General features: G+C 35.8%; 3 protein-coding genes and 1 long non-coding RNA gene across 4 annotated transcripts; 3 read left to right on the forward strand and 1 right to left on the reverse strand.

Annotated features, from left to right (window-relative positions):
• The first annotated feature begins 812 nt into the window (after positions 1-812).
• On the forward strand, positions 813-4,176 carry LOC116015234 (protein bicaudal C homolog 1-like). The gene is made up of 6 exons (XM_031255261.1): positions 813-1,172; positions 1,657-1,721; positions 1,861-2,114; positions 2,662-2,733; positions 2,809-2,871; positions 3,833-4,176. The coding sequence occupies exons 1-6, from the start codon at positions 1,066-1,068 to the stop codon at positions 3,875-3,877; spliced, it is 606 nt and encodes a 201-aa protein (XP_031111121.1). The 5' UTR covers positions 813-1,065; the 3' UTR covers positions 3,878-4,176.
• A 2,080-nt stretch (positions 4,177-6,256) lies between these two features.
• On the forward strand, positions 6,257-7,739 carry LOC116017159 (RPM1-interacting protein 4-like). Its single transcript, XM_031257689.1, has 4 exons — positions 6,257-6,429; positions 6,551-7,042; positions 7,136-7,321; positions 7,438-7,739. Exons 1-4 carry the CDS (start codon positions 6,421-6,423, stop codon positions 7,459-7,461), a joined length of 711 nt encoding a protein of 236 aa, XP_031113549.1. The 5' UTR covers positions 6,257-6,420; the 3' UTR covers positions 7,462-7,739.
• Positions 7,740-9,065: 1,326 nt separating this feature from the next.
• LOC116014982 lies at positions 9,066-10,848 on the forward strand. The gene is made up of 2 exons (XR_004097521.1): positions 9,066-9,342; positions 9,629-10,848. It is a non-coding gene; the product is annotated as an uncharacterized LOC116014982 (long non-coding RNA).
• LOC116014981 (oleoyl-acyl carrier protein thioesterase, chloroplastic-like) lies at positions 9,794-13,871 on the reverse strand. The gene is made up of 7 exons (XM_031254957.1): positions 13,469-13,871; positions 11,824-11,957; positions 11,612-11,725; positions 11,098-11,193; positions 10,844-10,931; positions 10,694-10,762; positions 9,794-10,270 (listed from the first exon to the last, which is right to left on the reverse strand). The coding sequence occupies exons 1-7, from the start codon at positions 13,823-13,825 to the stop codon at positions 9,995-9,997; spliced, it is 1,134 nt and encodes a 377-aa protein (XP_031110817.1). The 5' UTR covers positions 13,826-13,871; the 3' UTR covers positions 9,794-9,994.
• Between the last annotated feature and the right edge of the window lie 103 nt (positions 13,872-13,974).

The raw sequence follows: 13,974 nt of genomic DNA on the forward strand, positions 1-13,974 counted from the left end.
AAGATAGTCAGGAATTTGTCAAAAATAAAAGAATACCACCTATTTGATAACTAATATTTTCTAAGATCTCATGACCATGTCCTTAAGTCCTTAGATTTATCTCTTGACTCAACATTAAATTGTACGCTAGGAATCAAAATCAAACCCTCAATGTTTGTCGTATAAATTGAATCTCACCTTATCGTAAGAATAAGTCTTAAGTGATACGGAGTACTTTTTTTGGGAGATTCCTACATATATATGTAATGAATACTTAAAATTTATTTTACTTGCCAAGCACATTGTGCTTAATTGACACATATGTAGCTCTGCTCGAGGGAAAGTCACAGGATTGAACTCCGGTGGTGAGATATTAACTCTTTAGGTTACAACTGATAGAGAAAATACATTGAGAGAAACTCGTAGTCATTACTTGAGAGTGTGCATTGTATAAAACCGAACAAGTAACACTATGGTCATCAAATGAACCGTCTAACCAATTTTATTGTGGTTGACCTCGAATTTATTTTACTTTGACTATTACATCGGAGTGAGACTTACTGATATACACCATTAAATAGTGACAATGAATTTATCTCATCATAAAAAATATTTTACTTTTTCTAATATTTTTTTATTACACTCTAATATATAATATCTATTCAACAATTATACTAATTCTAATTCGAATAAGAATCAAAAAAATTATACGAATCCTAATCCTAATTGGAATAATTAGACCTCCCTAAATTTTCTATAAATTTATTTTTTAATCAACTACAACGGAGTAAAGAGTTCAACACGCCAACACAAAAGTTATTCGCGGGTTTAAATCGTACAATTTATTTCCAGGTGAACACCCCACGTTTAAGTAATCATCCAAATATCTCGTAGACGACTTTCGATTTCATATCTTCGCATTCACCGCTCTCCCTTCAACCCTCGCCTCCGCTGCGCTTTTCACCTAACGTGATTCTCTCTATTTCAAGGACTGGAAAATTGCAGAATTGCGGTTAGGGTTAGGGTTTGGACCTGAGAATTTAGGTGTTTTTTACTTTCGAATCCCGCCATAAAATAATTTGTGCGATGTACGCTGATCGATTGGAGGCTGGAGGGAGGCTTCCAGTAAAGGATAGGCTCAACGGCAGAACACTTGATGGTTCTGGTCGCTGGCGACAAATCTCCGGCAAGAGGTTCTCTCTCTTTTTAGTTGTACAGTACATGCATTTATCACCCTACTCCCCTATGTGCATGTATGGTGAAGGCGGGTGTGGCGTTCTAGGATAAAGGACTGCGTAATTGAACACTTAAACTTTTGCTTTCTAATCATTCCCTTTTGCCTAGTCAAAATGTTAAAGTTTGAGTGGAGAAGGTTTATGTGGCAAATTGCCTCACAAATCTATCTCTTTGGTGTTTTCTAGCTTGACTTAAGCAATAGCATTTACTCATTTAGTTTTGGCTAGATGGATGGTGAGGATGATGGTAGCAATAGTGCAATTTAATGATTGGTGTGGGGTTGTATAATTTTAGAGCAGATGGGCAATGGAATTTTTGTGTATATGAGCATTTACACATATGAGTTTGTGAGATTGAATGCTGTTATATTTGAAGCATAAAGCAAATGCACACCTTCACAATATATAAGATATCATTACAAAGCTATGATCTATTTTGCAGGCAGAGAGAGGATGATGACAAATGGGAGCATGATTTGTATGAGCACAACAGGCCTCAAATGTCAAGTATGTGAATATGTGATGATTTTGGCAACTGTTATATCTTTTTTTGGAAGATATACTTGTTGAATGCATGAGCAATGCATAGCTTTTCTTTGTATTTTATATGGCTAACCTTGTCCTGTTGACTTGTTGTAATGGACAGGAAGAAAAATAGGTTCTACAGACCTTCGTCTGAAGCTGCAGAGGAAAAGTAACCAACAAGCTTCTCAAAGTGGGAAGGCAGATCTACGTGAAAGGCTTTCTGGTATATTTCATCCCCAAGTGGAGAATGATCTGCCAAAGCCAAAGAATGCACCTGAGATCAGTAAACCTGTTATGAAAAATGTCATATCTGAAGCTCCTATATCGGCGACCAAGAAAGTTTCTAACAAGATTATTAAGAAGAGTCAACAGAAGGTAAGAATATTACAGCTTACATTATGCATTTATTTTATGGTGAACTTTTCCAGTTCATGTCTTTTTGGCCTTACATGACTTATTCTCTAGTTAAATTGGTCTGAGATTGTAATTTAATTATCATGTTTTGCCTTTTTAAGAAAGATATAATGACTAAATTAGCTTAGTTTCCCAGTTGTGAGATGACCGAGTTTTAATATGGAGTATGTCTTAAGGAATTAGATTTCATAATAAACATAGGAGAATGAGGTTAGTGTAGGCGTTTTGGATTGCCATTCTTCCAAGTCATTAGACCTGTCAACTTTTTCATTTCACCTTCTGAAAGGACTACATCTACTGTTTCCTTTTATCATCTATCACATTGTGCTTATGTTTCCTCTTGGTTTTGCTGTTATGTAGAAATTTTAGCTCTTTCAGAGTTAATCCATACTTGTTTACCATTTCTTTTTGTCCTTTTGGTTGTCTGCTATGTGCTTCAATACCATGTAGACATGTAGTACTGCTCCTCACTAAAGCTCAGTGTATAATTTGGACTAATTTGATGCAGGCTGGATCAATGGATAGTTTTCTGCAGTCATTGGGTCTTGAGAAATATTCCATTACATTTCAAGCTGAAGAAGTATGTTATATCTTCCTTTTCTGTTTATACTGTATTTGATGATAGCTGCAGAATATTAACCAAAAAAATTTGTAGGTTGACATGGCTGCCCTTGTACACATGACTGATGAAGATCTTAAGGCTATGGGAATACCAATGGTAAATTATCAGATTCTACCCATTCTGTGAATTATTCTGATAGGAATATATTACCATCATCACAATTTTCTTTCTTTTTTTTTTTTTTTTTGATTTGTGGATCTTGTTAGAAAATTAGACAATGAATTTTAGGAAAAAAATAATACGGAGTAGTAAGAAGGTTGAAAGATAATCTGCCATGGATGAAGCTTTTATTCTTCCCCATTGTGAGTCCAAGAATCTCATTGATATATAGGCTCTAGAGGGCAGTTGAATAAAGGAGTCTTTTGTTATTCTTGGAATGCTTGCGCAATAGGGTGCCAGAAGCTATTCTTCTGCACCCTTTTGCTTTCAGTTCTTTCTTCTAGCTCTTTGAAGAGATGTTTAACTGTTCTTATTGGAGTAGTGACATCTTGGACTCTTGGTATTATAACCTAGTTAACTTGCCTGCTAGAGTAGTGAAGAAGAAAGATATTGTGCTCCTTGTTTGGTTGGAGCAGGAAAGACATGTTGCTTTCTTATCTCCCAAAATATTTTCCGCCTTGTATAATACGTAGTAATTCTTTATGTTATATATTTAGTTTTTGTGATAAGTCCTCGTATACTGTGAATTACTTGAGATTTCTGTGTCAAATTGTGAAATGGACTTTCAAAATTCAAATTCCCTGACCTAAGTCTTTTGAGCTTATGTTGGGGTCAACCCTATCCAAAGGGATAGCTAACTTGACCTCTTTATTCCATAATACTCCCTAGCCCACCAAGTGCACTACTTGTAACTTGTTAGAGATGATGTTTTAGTCTTCTGGTTTTTTTTAGGGGTGGGGGGGTGGGGCAAGGAGAATAAAGGTGGAGGTGCACATGCCTATTTACATAATCTTTGTTATTTCTAGAAGATTGATTAGTCAATACACTATGAGCTGTTTAATACTTTAATTTCTCCTACAAACCACAGCTGTAAATTTGATGGTTCTGTTTGTTCCAGGGTCCAAGAAAGAAGATACTTCTGGCATTGGAGTCTAAATCCTGAGAGTTGGGGCTCTTCTTATCCTTTTACTCCTTTGATGGCTTATAGTGTGATTCACTCTTTAGAGGGCCCATTCATTTTAACTGTACAAGTATGTAATGCAACTTCTATGGGATTTTATTTTATTTTTCATTTTTTTATCACTCTTTTATATCACTGGTAGTGGATCCACCATCAACCATTAAGCAAGTGATCATTATTATTTTACTCATTTTTTGTGCTTTTACCATGTAAGCTGGATTGTACATTTTACTGCATTTCCTCATAAAGCAATACATAATCACAGGTGTTTGGGGGATTAATAAGTGAACTACTATTAATGCAAATAGTAACTTTAAGGTGATTGATTTTTGTATGATAATTTTGTATGCATGCATTATGTTAAAAGAACTTTCAAACCAGATTGAATATGATATAGTCTCACAATGATAGAGATATTAAATACTACCTATTATATATAGGTTTTGGTGTAAATTGAATTTAAATTTAAATTAGTTTCACAGTGGTGGGGATATAATATGCTATACACAAAAAATGGGATACAAGACATCTTGGGTGGATGATAAGATTAATGCTACACACCTACACCAATGATCTTGAACACTAACAAACCAACATAATACACTAATGGAGTGTTTGGTTCAGGTTATCTCACACAACTTCAACAATGTAAATATATATGTGTGAGATTATTGTCCACATTCTTAGATTATATGGAGGTGTTTGAAAAATAGTTTATCAGTTAAAGTCTAGCTTGTTTGACCAATTTTAGCTTGTTTGATTGGTCAAACATCTAATATGAGTGTTTGATAAATTATCCTTTTTGACCTAACTTATTGATGTTAATAAGTTGAAAATGAAAAAGTTACTTTGAGTAGCTTATTGATATCAGCTTAGTCTAATTTACTCATAATAGTGGTTGGTTATTATGTTATTTATATTTATTCAATTTTTATTAAATTACAAAAATTTATCCGCAGATAAAATCAGTTAACACAATCAGCTATTAGTTAACAATCAATTAATAAACATCCTCAATATAAAATTATTATATTATTTCAAAATATCCCCGAACTAAACTCCTAAAAGACAACTTTGGTTGCTCATGAATGTATTATATTTGTTACAAAATGGAGCAATCAGCCGCGACAACTTCCATATTTACAGATTCAAAGACAACTTCGGCTGCCCATGTGCACAGAAAAAATGGGCTACAAGATTTTGTGAGGTCATTGAGTGAGCATAGAGACGTGGTACGCCACGCATAGGTTAAAAGTCAAACGCCCTTTTGGAAAACAGGGTACTAGGAAGAATAAAAAAATTAATTAACTAATAATATTTTTACCAATTAAATGATTAATCCTTCCAGCAAGTTGAAAGCTTCATCGTTGACCATCTATATATACGAGTATACGACCAAGTATCCTGTGTTCTGTAGCATTGACCGGTTGATGAGTTGATGACACTTGTTGAGTTGATGAATGTTTCTTCGTTGACCGGGAACCCCAGCCTAGAAGGGTTAATTCTCACCGGTTGAATTAATGAATTCACAGGGACGATTCCTTGTTAATAGGAGCTTTTATTTACTGTGGTAAGTGAGGTAAGGGTAAATTATGCATGCAGTAAGATTGTGAGAGTGAAATGTTGGATGAATTATATTCACTTTTAATTTCACCATGGTTATACTCTGTTTAATTTTTAGAGTATTATTTTTGTCACATTTAGTACATTCTTTTAAAATTTATTTTCTTCCATTTAGTTTTGATAGAGTAAATTAAGTCAATGGTGAAGGTATAGAGTTACATTATCAGATAAAAAAAGTACAAAATAAATTTGCATTGACACAACGAATTGGTACAAGCTGATCGGTCTGCAAGGGTCATCCCATTAGGCCATGTGACAGGCCTAAAATGATGTTACTTTTCTAAGTTATCAGACGTAACTCGGCCATACAAGTTTAGTTGATTTCCATCAATGGATCAAGAAGGTCTTGACGAATTAGATATTTGGATCCGTTACATTGAACTTACTTTTTTGGTTATTGAGTCAGTTGAATTACCTTGTAACCCCTTAAATTCTTTATGACAAAAATAACTAGATTATATGTTTTCACAGCCTCAGACTCAAGAGTTGAAATGTTAAAATTAATATGATTTTGAACTGAAAATGTGATGTATTTAGAGTACTTGATACTTAGTGATCAAATATAGAAGCAACATAATAGTCATAGACCTGAAATTAGAAACAATTCAATGTTGAATTAAGCAGCGAAGAGGGGAGACTAGTCAACCATTACAGCCTGTAGCCCTATGGTCAAATGGTTTGTTGGTTAATACTGTATATATAAGGGCAAGCTGAACTCATCTGTTCAATTCTGGTTCTCTTTCTCCCTCGGAATTTTGTATATGTTCTTCATCACTCCCATTCTCTGAATTTCAGAAGGTTGGTTCAGAGTTTTGATTTCTTGAAGATCATATATAGTCCTTCTCTGTCACTATTTCTGGCTTTTCAGTACTTTTCACAAACACCTGCTCGGCAAGGGAAAAATGGCTGCTGTAAGTCAACTCCTTCAACTTCTGCATATTTAATCTTTACAATTTCTGTTCTCTCTATGCATTCGATCGTGTTTTAGATGGAAGGATTGAATGTAATTAATGAAAGAAGCTTGCAATGCAGCGTCCGAATGTCCCAAAATTTGGAAACTGGGAGAACGAAGAGGAGCCATACACGGTCTACTTCGATCAGGCAAGGAAATATAAAGGTGGGAAGGCGATAAATCCAAACGATCCGGAGATGTATCAGAGCGCGGCCCCGTCCAAACCTAGAACCCTACCGCCGGAGGAACCAGTCCGGCGCGGCGGCGTTAGGCAAACGAATGAGCGTAGGGAAGATGGCGATTTCCAGCAATTCTCTAATCATTCATCCAGGAATAATAATAACAACGGTAATATGAGCTCCAGAGGCCGCGGATCAAATTCCGGCGGACGCCGCCGCCAAAGTGGCGGCTCCGATCACAGCTTCGAGAAATCTCCCCTCCACCACCAGCAGCGGGCAAAGCTAGCTCCCGGGAGAGGTAGTCCGTCTCATGACAATAGCTTCGGTACTCCGGGAAGGTCTTATGATAGTAGCTATGGCGGTATTGGCAAATCCCGGCTAAAGCCTGAAAGTGTGAGTTTTATTGGATGCCTATTTTGAATATTAACCTTATTCTTATTATTATTAGTTTATATTTACGAATTTCTCTTCTGATTGTATGTATAGCCCGATAGAGCTGCAATTCCAAAGTTTGGAGGGTGGGACGATGTGAATCCTCAATCCGCAGAAAATTACACTGAAATTTTTAACAAAGTGCGAGAGGCAAAGCGCTTAGATTCTACAGACATACCTGGGACTGGGACGCCTAGCCGATCATCATATAATACACAAAAGCAAGAAGAACGCCCTCGGGTATGCCAATCTTTTTACAAATAAACATAATTAATCACAAAACCTCATATAAAGAGTTCATTATTTATGTTTTACCGCTATTTAATTCGCTCCATTCCCCCTTTTCTTTTTCCCAGAAATGTTGCTTTCCATGGTGGTAGATAGATAAGATCATAAGAAGAAAGTGTGGGCTTCCATTTCTTCATGATGTCAATTGCTGATCATTGAATGTGTAGTTTGGTGGGTGAAGGTGTTATGTTGCAGAGGATTTCTGATTCCTCTGTAATAGTGTTTTTTTTTTCCTTTTATTTTTGTAACAATTCATTTTGAGGTTGTATTTTTTTTTTTTTTTTGTAACAATTCATTTTGAGGTTGTATTTAATTTGTATGTAATCTTTTCTTAATTTTGACATTAGAATAAATTTGGGAATTTTTTACACCTGCAAACTATCAAAAACTAACCACAACTACTTTACAAATAATGCTCATATACAAATATACCATTTGGAATATTAGGTTTCAGACCAATCTAATCCAACAAATTATGCAATGAGTTCAATTGAGCATCCCAAACTTGAAAGTTAAGTGTGTGAGCCTGCCTATATGATATAATTAACAACGTTTAATGTAATGGCATGCATGGAGCGCTGTCACAACCGACACAATAGGTGATATACAAGAATCCCTTTGTTAACGATTGTCTAGGTATGAAATTTAGATCCAAATATAATGTATGAATTGTTACATTTTCATTTTTATAGCACGAGTGAACAAAACACTAAAATTAATAATATTTAATAGTCAAACGTCTATATGTGTATCTTTACTATTGAGTTGACTAAAGTAAAAAAAAAAAATAGCATTGCCTCATTCGATTTAAGGGTGTATTTGAAAATTAAGAAAATGACTTTTAGAAAATGAGTCATTTTTTATAAAATATTCTATTTTCCCGTGATTGTTGCATTCCAAAAAACTATCTTGATGTGTTTGATTATTTTTTTTAAAAAAATGAACAGAATTGTATAATTAAATATTTTAATTGTTTTGTTTAAAATCTAATACTCCGTAACATTTATAATAATAATATAATTAAACATTTTAATTCTGTCTATTAACATTATCATTACTCACCATTAAACACAAACATTTTGATTATCCAAGCAATTCAAGAAGAATATAAGATATGTATAGAAAAAGAACATTGGTGGATTATATATATTTATATAAATAAGCAAAATGAGTATTATTTATAAAAATAGATAAATAAAAAATTTAACACCGGAACCCGTGCTCTCGTTTCTTGTGGGAATCGATGCTTTGGTTTCCGCCGAAAACTAATTGTGATTTTTCATTATTATTTTTTTTAAAATAAAAAAATAAAAAAAATATTGGACTAGAAGATAAAGAAAGACGTGGGAGAATATAGACACCGGAATGACCGAAGAAGAAGTGGCGGAAGATGGCCGAGGAAGAAATCGCGGAAGAAATCAAGAAGGAAGAAGTGAGGAAGAAGAAGCCGTGTGAATCTTTGAAAATGACTTCCAAAAAAAAAAAAAGGAAAGTTGTTTTTCAAGAAAACAAAACATTTTCCCCTTTGACTGAAAATTATTTTGAATGACTTTAATTTTTCAAACCTTCCCAAACACTGAAAATCTAAAAAATGATTTTCAAAAATTATTTTATGGGTTTTGAAACACACCCTAATATAAAAATTTATCAAAATTACTTTTGATTTATTTCTCATTTCTCCATTCTCACCCTCAGGCCTCAGTAGTCAGTACTGTTTGGGAGTCTTCCCAATTTAAAGCCCTCTACGCTACCCATAAGAACAGTGTAAGCTCCCATAGATGATCACAACATTCTTTTGGCTTAGTTAACCATCTGGGTCACTCTCACGCCTATTCTTCAAAATCCCAAGATTCAACTTCCCCCGCACCGCCATTCCTCGAGCTTCGAGTAAAGCAAGCGGGAGAGAGCAGAAAAGCAACCTAGGTCAACTCTGAACTCTCTTTCGCCAATTTTTTGATCCGATTCGACCTCAGGTACCAACAGATCGCTCGATCGCCCTACTTAATTAAGCTCCCCTAATTATTACATACATGCATATAGGTTTCCGTATTTTGCGCTAACATACGTCGTCGTAGAGTAGCTTTCTTCTTCAATATCGCAATTCTATGGTTTTGAGTCACCGCTTTTATACTGTAACAGTTTCGGCGATTTGTTAGTTAAGATCAAGTGGCGATGGCGACAAAACCACTGGTATCGTAAGTCTTCTTTATTTGGCTAGTTCTGCTAACACTGATTTTTTCCTTTTTTGGGTGATTATAGGTGGGCAACTCGATTGTGGTCCTTTGTGGAGCAGTATTATCAATTGATCATATACTTCACCACTCTCCCCGCCAGGGTTTACAGGTTTTATTTACAATTCAATATTTGAACTTTTAAGTTTTTGCACAATTCGGCATTCAAACTTTATCATTTGAACACAAATCATTCAAAATTCACAGATGGCATAATAATTAGGGCCAGATTAACATCTCACCCGGTTTAACTCCTTGTACTAGTCATTCTAAAGTTGACAGAAGGTTATATAGTTTCAAAACTTTTACACAACATAGGGTATCAGGAACTTATGGAGAAGAAAGAAGAGTAAGATGAAGTCTTCTCCAAGAGAACTGACTCTATATGATAGGTTTATAATAGTTGGGCAGGCTTCCTTCTCCATTCAGTGCGACTCCTGTTTATTTCTAACCCACTGCCAGATAATCTCAATAAATGTAAGAAGCACTTGTTTAGATTGATCATAGCCGTGGGCGATCCATTTGTTCCGTTTAGTACTGAAGAAGCTGCATTGTCGATCAGTTCAAGGCTTGTGAGGGAATCAACCACATCATCTTGCTGGCATTCGCGCCTGTAATCTAATGTGATGGTTTGTAGCTCGTGTGTGTCGATGATTTCTTGAGGCATGCTCTGCAATAAAACCATGCAGCTTAAAGGTTATTGAAGCAACTTAGAAGGGCACAAACATTTGGTTCTTACAAATGTAACTATTGGGAAAGAGTAAATGAGTAATACCAAATCAAAGTACAACACTTTGACCATGAAGTAAAACAACATTGTGTTTGGGGACATCTGACAATCTCAACCAAGTTGGTCAAATTGTTGGGCTTGGTAACCATAAGACTACAAGTTTGACTCCCGGTGAGAGTAATTTATATTAGCCTTCTTGGTTTGAATTGGTCAGCTATGATAACGAGTGAAATGTTGTGGACTGGGGTAAAAAGGTTCATGTTGATTGCAGAAAAGTACACTCTGAATTTGAATGTGCTGGGACACATTGAAATATCAAGTAATTCCAAGAAAGAAGCTGCATTAAAGTACAAGGCTACAAACCTCAAGGACCCATCCAATGTAGGTGACATTATTTACATGTTGGTTCATATCCAAATCAGCTCTTCTTGGCTGCCAAAATCACTAAATATGTAAATATCTGAGAATAGAAGTTTACCTGGACATTTTTATTTTCAAACTGATACTACTTACCACCAGTCCCAGTCGGGAATTCTCAGCTGGATCCTCCAGCTTAGCTATCTTCTTTAGACTGCCGTTGTTTGCCTCAGGGAAAGCTAACCTAGCATCAACAGCAAAAGAACAATAAAGATATGTACTTGTTGACATCACTACAGTGCACAAACTGCGGGGGAATTTAAATGGATATTGCTCTTAAAAAAGGCGGGAATACATGCCCAAGGAAGAATAGAGTGAAGGACACAAGAGATAGTTAACTATAACTCTACCTTAGTGTTTTGGGACAGTAAATTACATATTCATTGCGCACATCATCAGTGACTTTCTGAAGCCGTCTAGTGTCCTCGTTCATCATCACCCACTTGCTGCAATTAGAGGATATAAATATTCTTCAATGTCTATGAGAGTACGAGTGCAAGTAATTGGATAAGGAGTTTGATGCAATTGTCAGAAGAGATGAGATCTGAAACCATGATTTTAGATAGGAAAGGTTCAAGCTTTCTAAATCACAATTGAAATACGTAGTTGCTCAGTGGTGATACTTGCTCAATTTTCATCACGAAAGAAAGGTCTATTTCCCCCAAGGAATTACATTTCAAACTAGGACCCCCAAATAAAAACTACTGAGCAATCTATCAGCTTATTCAAATTTCAAGTGCAAACAAATGTTATATACTCCATAGTCTGTAATGGATCAAGATTCAAAAGTGTTATACTTATTGATATTTCGTATATCTTTTCAAATAAGCTCAGTGGCTGAATTAGGAGTAGGCTCAAGCGCACCTGGTAGCCCTTCCAATAACATCACCATTTGCATAGTCCTTGAGAATCCAATCCCGTCTAGTCCCAATTCTTCCCTCATTCTGGCACCAAGTCTCTATCTCAATTACATCACTCCTGTGCATAATGCACGCAATTCATATCATGGTTGTCACCAAAATAGTACTCCGTGTATATAGCAATCACAATTACTTCGAAATAAAATGGAGTATTACCAAGCAGGGTATTTATAGATCTCAATATGCATTCGTGCAGTGACCCATATCAGATGCAGTTTTCTCATGGTATGTGTGGTTGCAAAACCATCTGTTGAAAACCCGACACTCTGAGCATGGTTGCATCCAACTTCCTACGCAACAAATTTTTTTAGAAAATAACACTCTTAAGCATATCATAATTGGAGAACCAATACATGAATCATAGATACTCCTAGCAGTGCATAAACTTAAACAGGGTATCATCTTAGCTCACACAGTAAACATTGAACCATTCCATTATGAAGTACCAACACTTAACATATGTAGGACCCATCCCAGCCAAGTTGGTTAGGCTTGGTAATCACAAAGTTCTAAGATAGGCTTGGTAATCACAAAGTTCTAAGTTCAACTTTCAGTGAGAGCGGTCTATTTGCCTTAATTGGTTTGAGCCCGTCGACTATGAGCAACTTAAACCAATTTATCTCATTGTGATCTTTTACCAACTAGAGTTATCTTGTGATTCTTTGCTCTCTAGAAAGATGAATTTTATTGTTTGGTTGGTGGAAAAAAAATTACTGGGAATATTGATTCCGTTGTTTGGTTGGATTTAGAATGATAAGGAATAATGAGTATAAAGATCTATATGCCCCTATAAATTAAGAAAAGTAGTAATAATTAAGAAATGATACAAAGGGTAAAATAGCCCATCCATTCCCATTTTTCTTCCCATCCTCCCGGAAAACAAAATCCATGGTCCAAGGATTTTCCTCAAAAGAAAAGTGCGCTTCCCATGATTTTGAGGAAAAGATTTTCCTATCAACCAAACATGCCTTCATGGTGTGTTTGGTTGGTACATGGGAATCAGAATCGGTATGTAAGTCAAATACTTGGTAATTGTATGAGTTTTGGTGAAAGTATTTTGTATTTTTTATAATACTGTGAAATTGAAATGATTACCAATATTTTTTTATATTAAATGGAGGGGTGATACCCTACAAAAATCTGTTATTGTGAAATACAAACATTCCTCCACGCTGGGAGACCAAGACTATCATCCTCCAATATTCCTAACATTCCATCCGGAGGGTGAATGAGGACATTCAGTCCTTTGGGCAAACTCGTCGCCAATTTGGCTAAGTAGTCAGCCTGATTACCAATATTAATGTTTGGTTATGAATGATCCTATAAAGGGAATAAATGTTTTAAAAATACAAAAATAAAAAAATCAATAAAATTGATCTTACTATAATGATATCCAAAGCACTTATACAAAAATCTAAAAGCACTAATCCAAACTTAAAAATCATATTACCAATGAGATGAAATGATAACATTTTTAAATTAGGTAATAGATTTTTAACTGAAAGATAATCAAATCTCATAATTGTGTTTTAAAAAATTGTTAACCAAATATTAATTATGATTTTGATTCACATTATTATTGACATATGTAAATCACTAGATAGCTGTTACTACATTACAGAATAGAGTAAAAAGCTGAAGGAATCCAAAAACTTTACAGCTAGAATCCAACAAAAAATAACATAATGACATCCATTGAAAACTTAAATCCAGATTAGTGTACAAAAGTAGCAATCATTATCCCTAAAATCGAAGTTGATTCACTTAAAAATGCGAGGTTTACACTGAAAGAGTAGAGTACCTGCAATAGATTAGCGATAGTTTCAACAGTGGCGGTTTTGTTAATCCCAACCTCATAGCACCGAACAATGAACTTCTCCTTGTAAGACAAGCCGTCCTCCGTCAAGCTCCCGAGCCGGAGCCGGTCCGCGAGGCTCGGCTCGAACGCCAACTGCTGGCTCCTCGGCTCCTCGGTGGCCACCGCCAGCGCCGGACCATTCGCCGGAGCGTAGCAGGAAACAACCACGCTCCGGCGCCCAACGGCGGGCGAGTTAGCGAAATTGAGACTGGGAAACCGGCATTGATTGCTCAGAACTTGCGGGTGAGAATCAATGGCGGTGAGGTTGCATGCCGAAAATGCCCCTCGAAGAATCGACATTGTAATCAAGCGCTTACATAATAGTACGGTGCGTTGTCATTTGAAGTTTATATGGTGAGAAAAGGAGAAGAACACAGTTCGATAGGATCGAAGCGGACGAAAATATAGGACGTGGAAATGCCACTTGGCTTTTGGGGAAATTACCAAGT

The sequence above is a fragment of the Ipomoea triloba genome, chromosome 4 (assembly GCF_003576645.1).
Source record: "Ipomoea triloba cultivar NCNSP0323 chromosome 4, ASM357664v1".
NCBI lineage: Eukaryota > Viridiplantae > Streptophyta > Magnoliopsida > Solanales > Convolvulaceae > Ipomoea > Ipomoea triloba.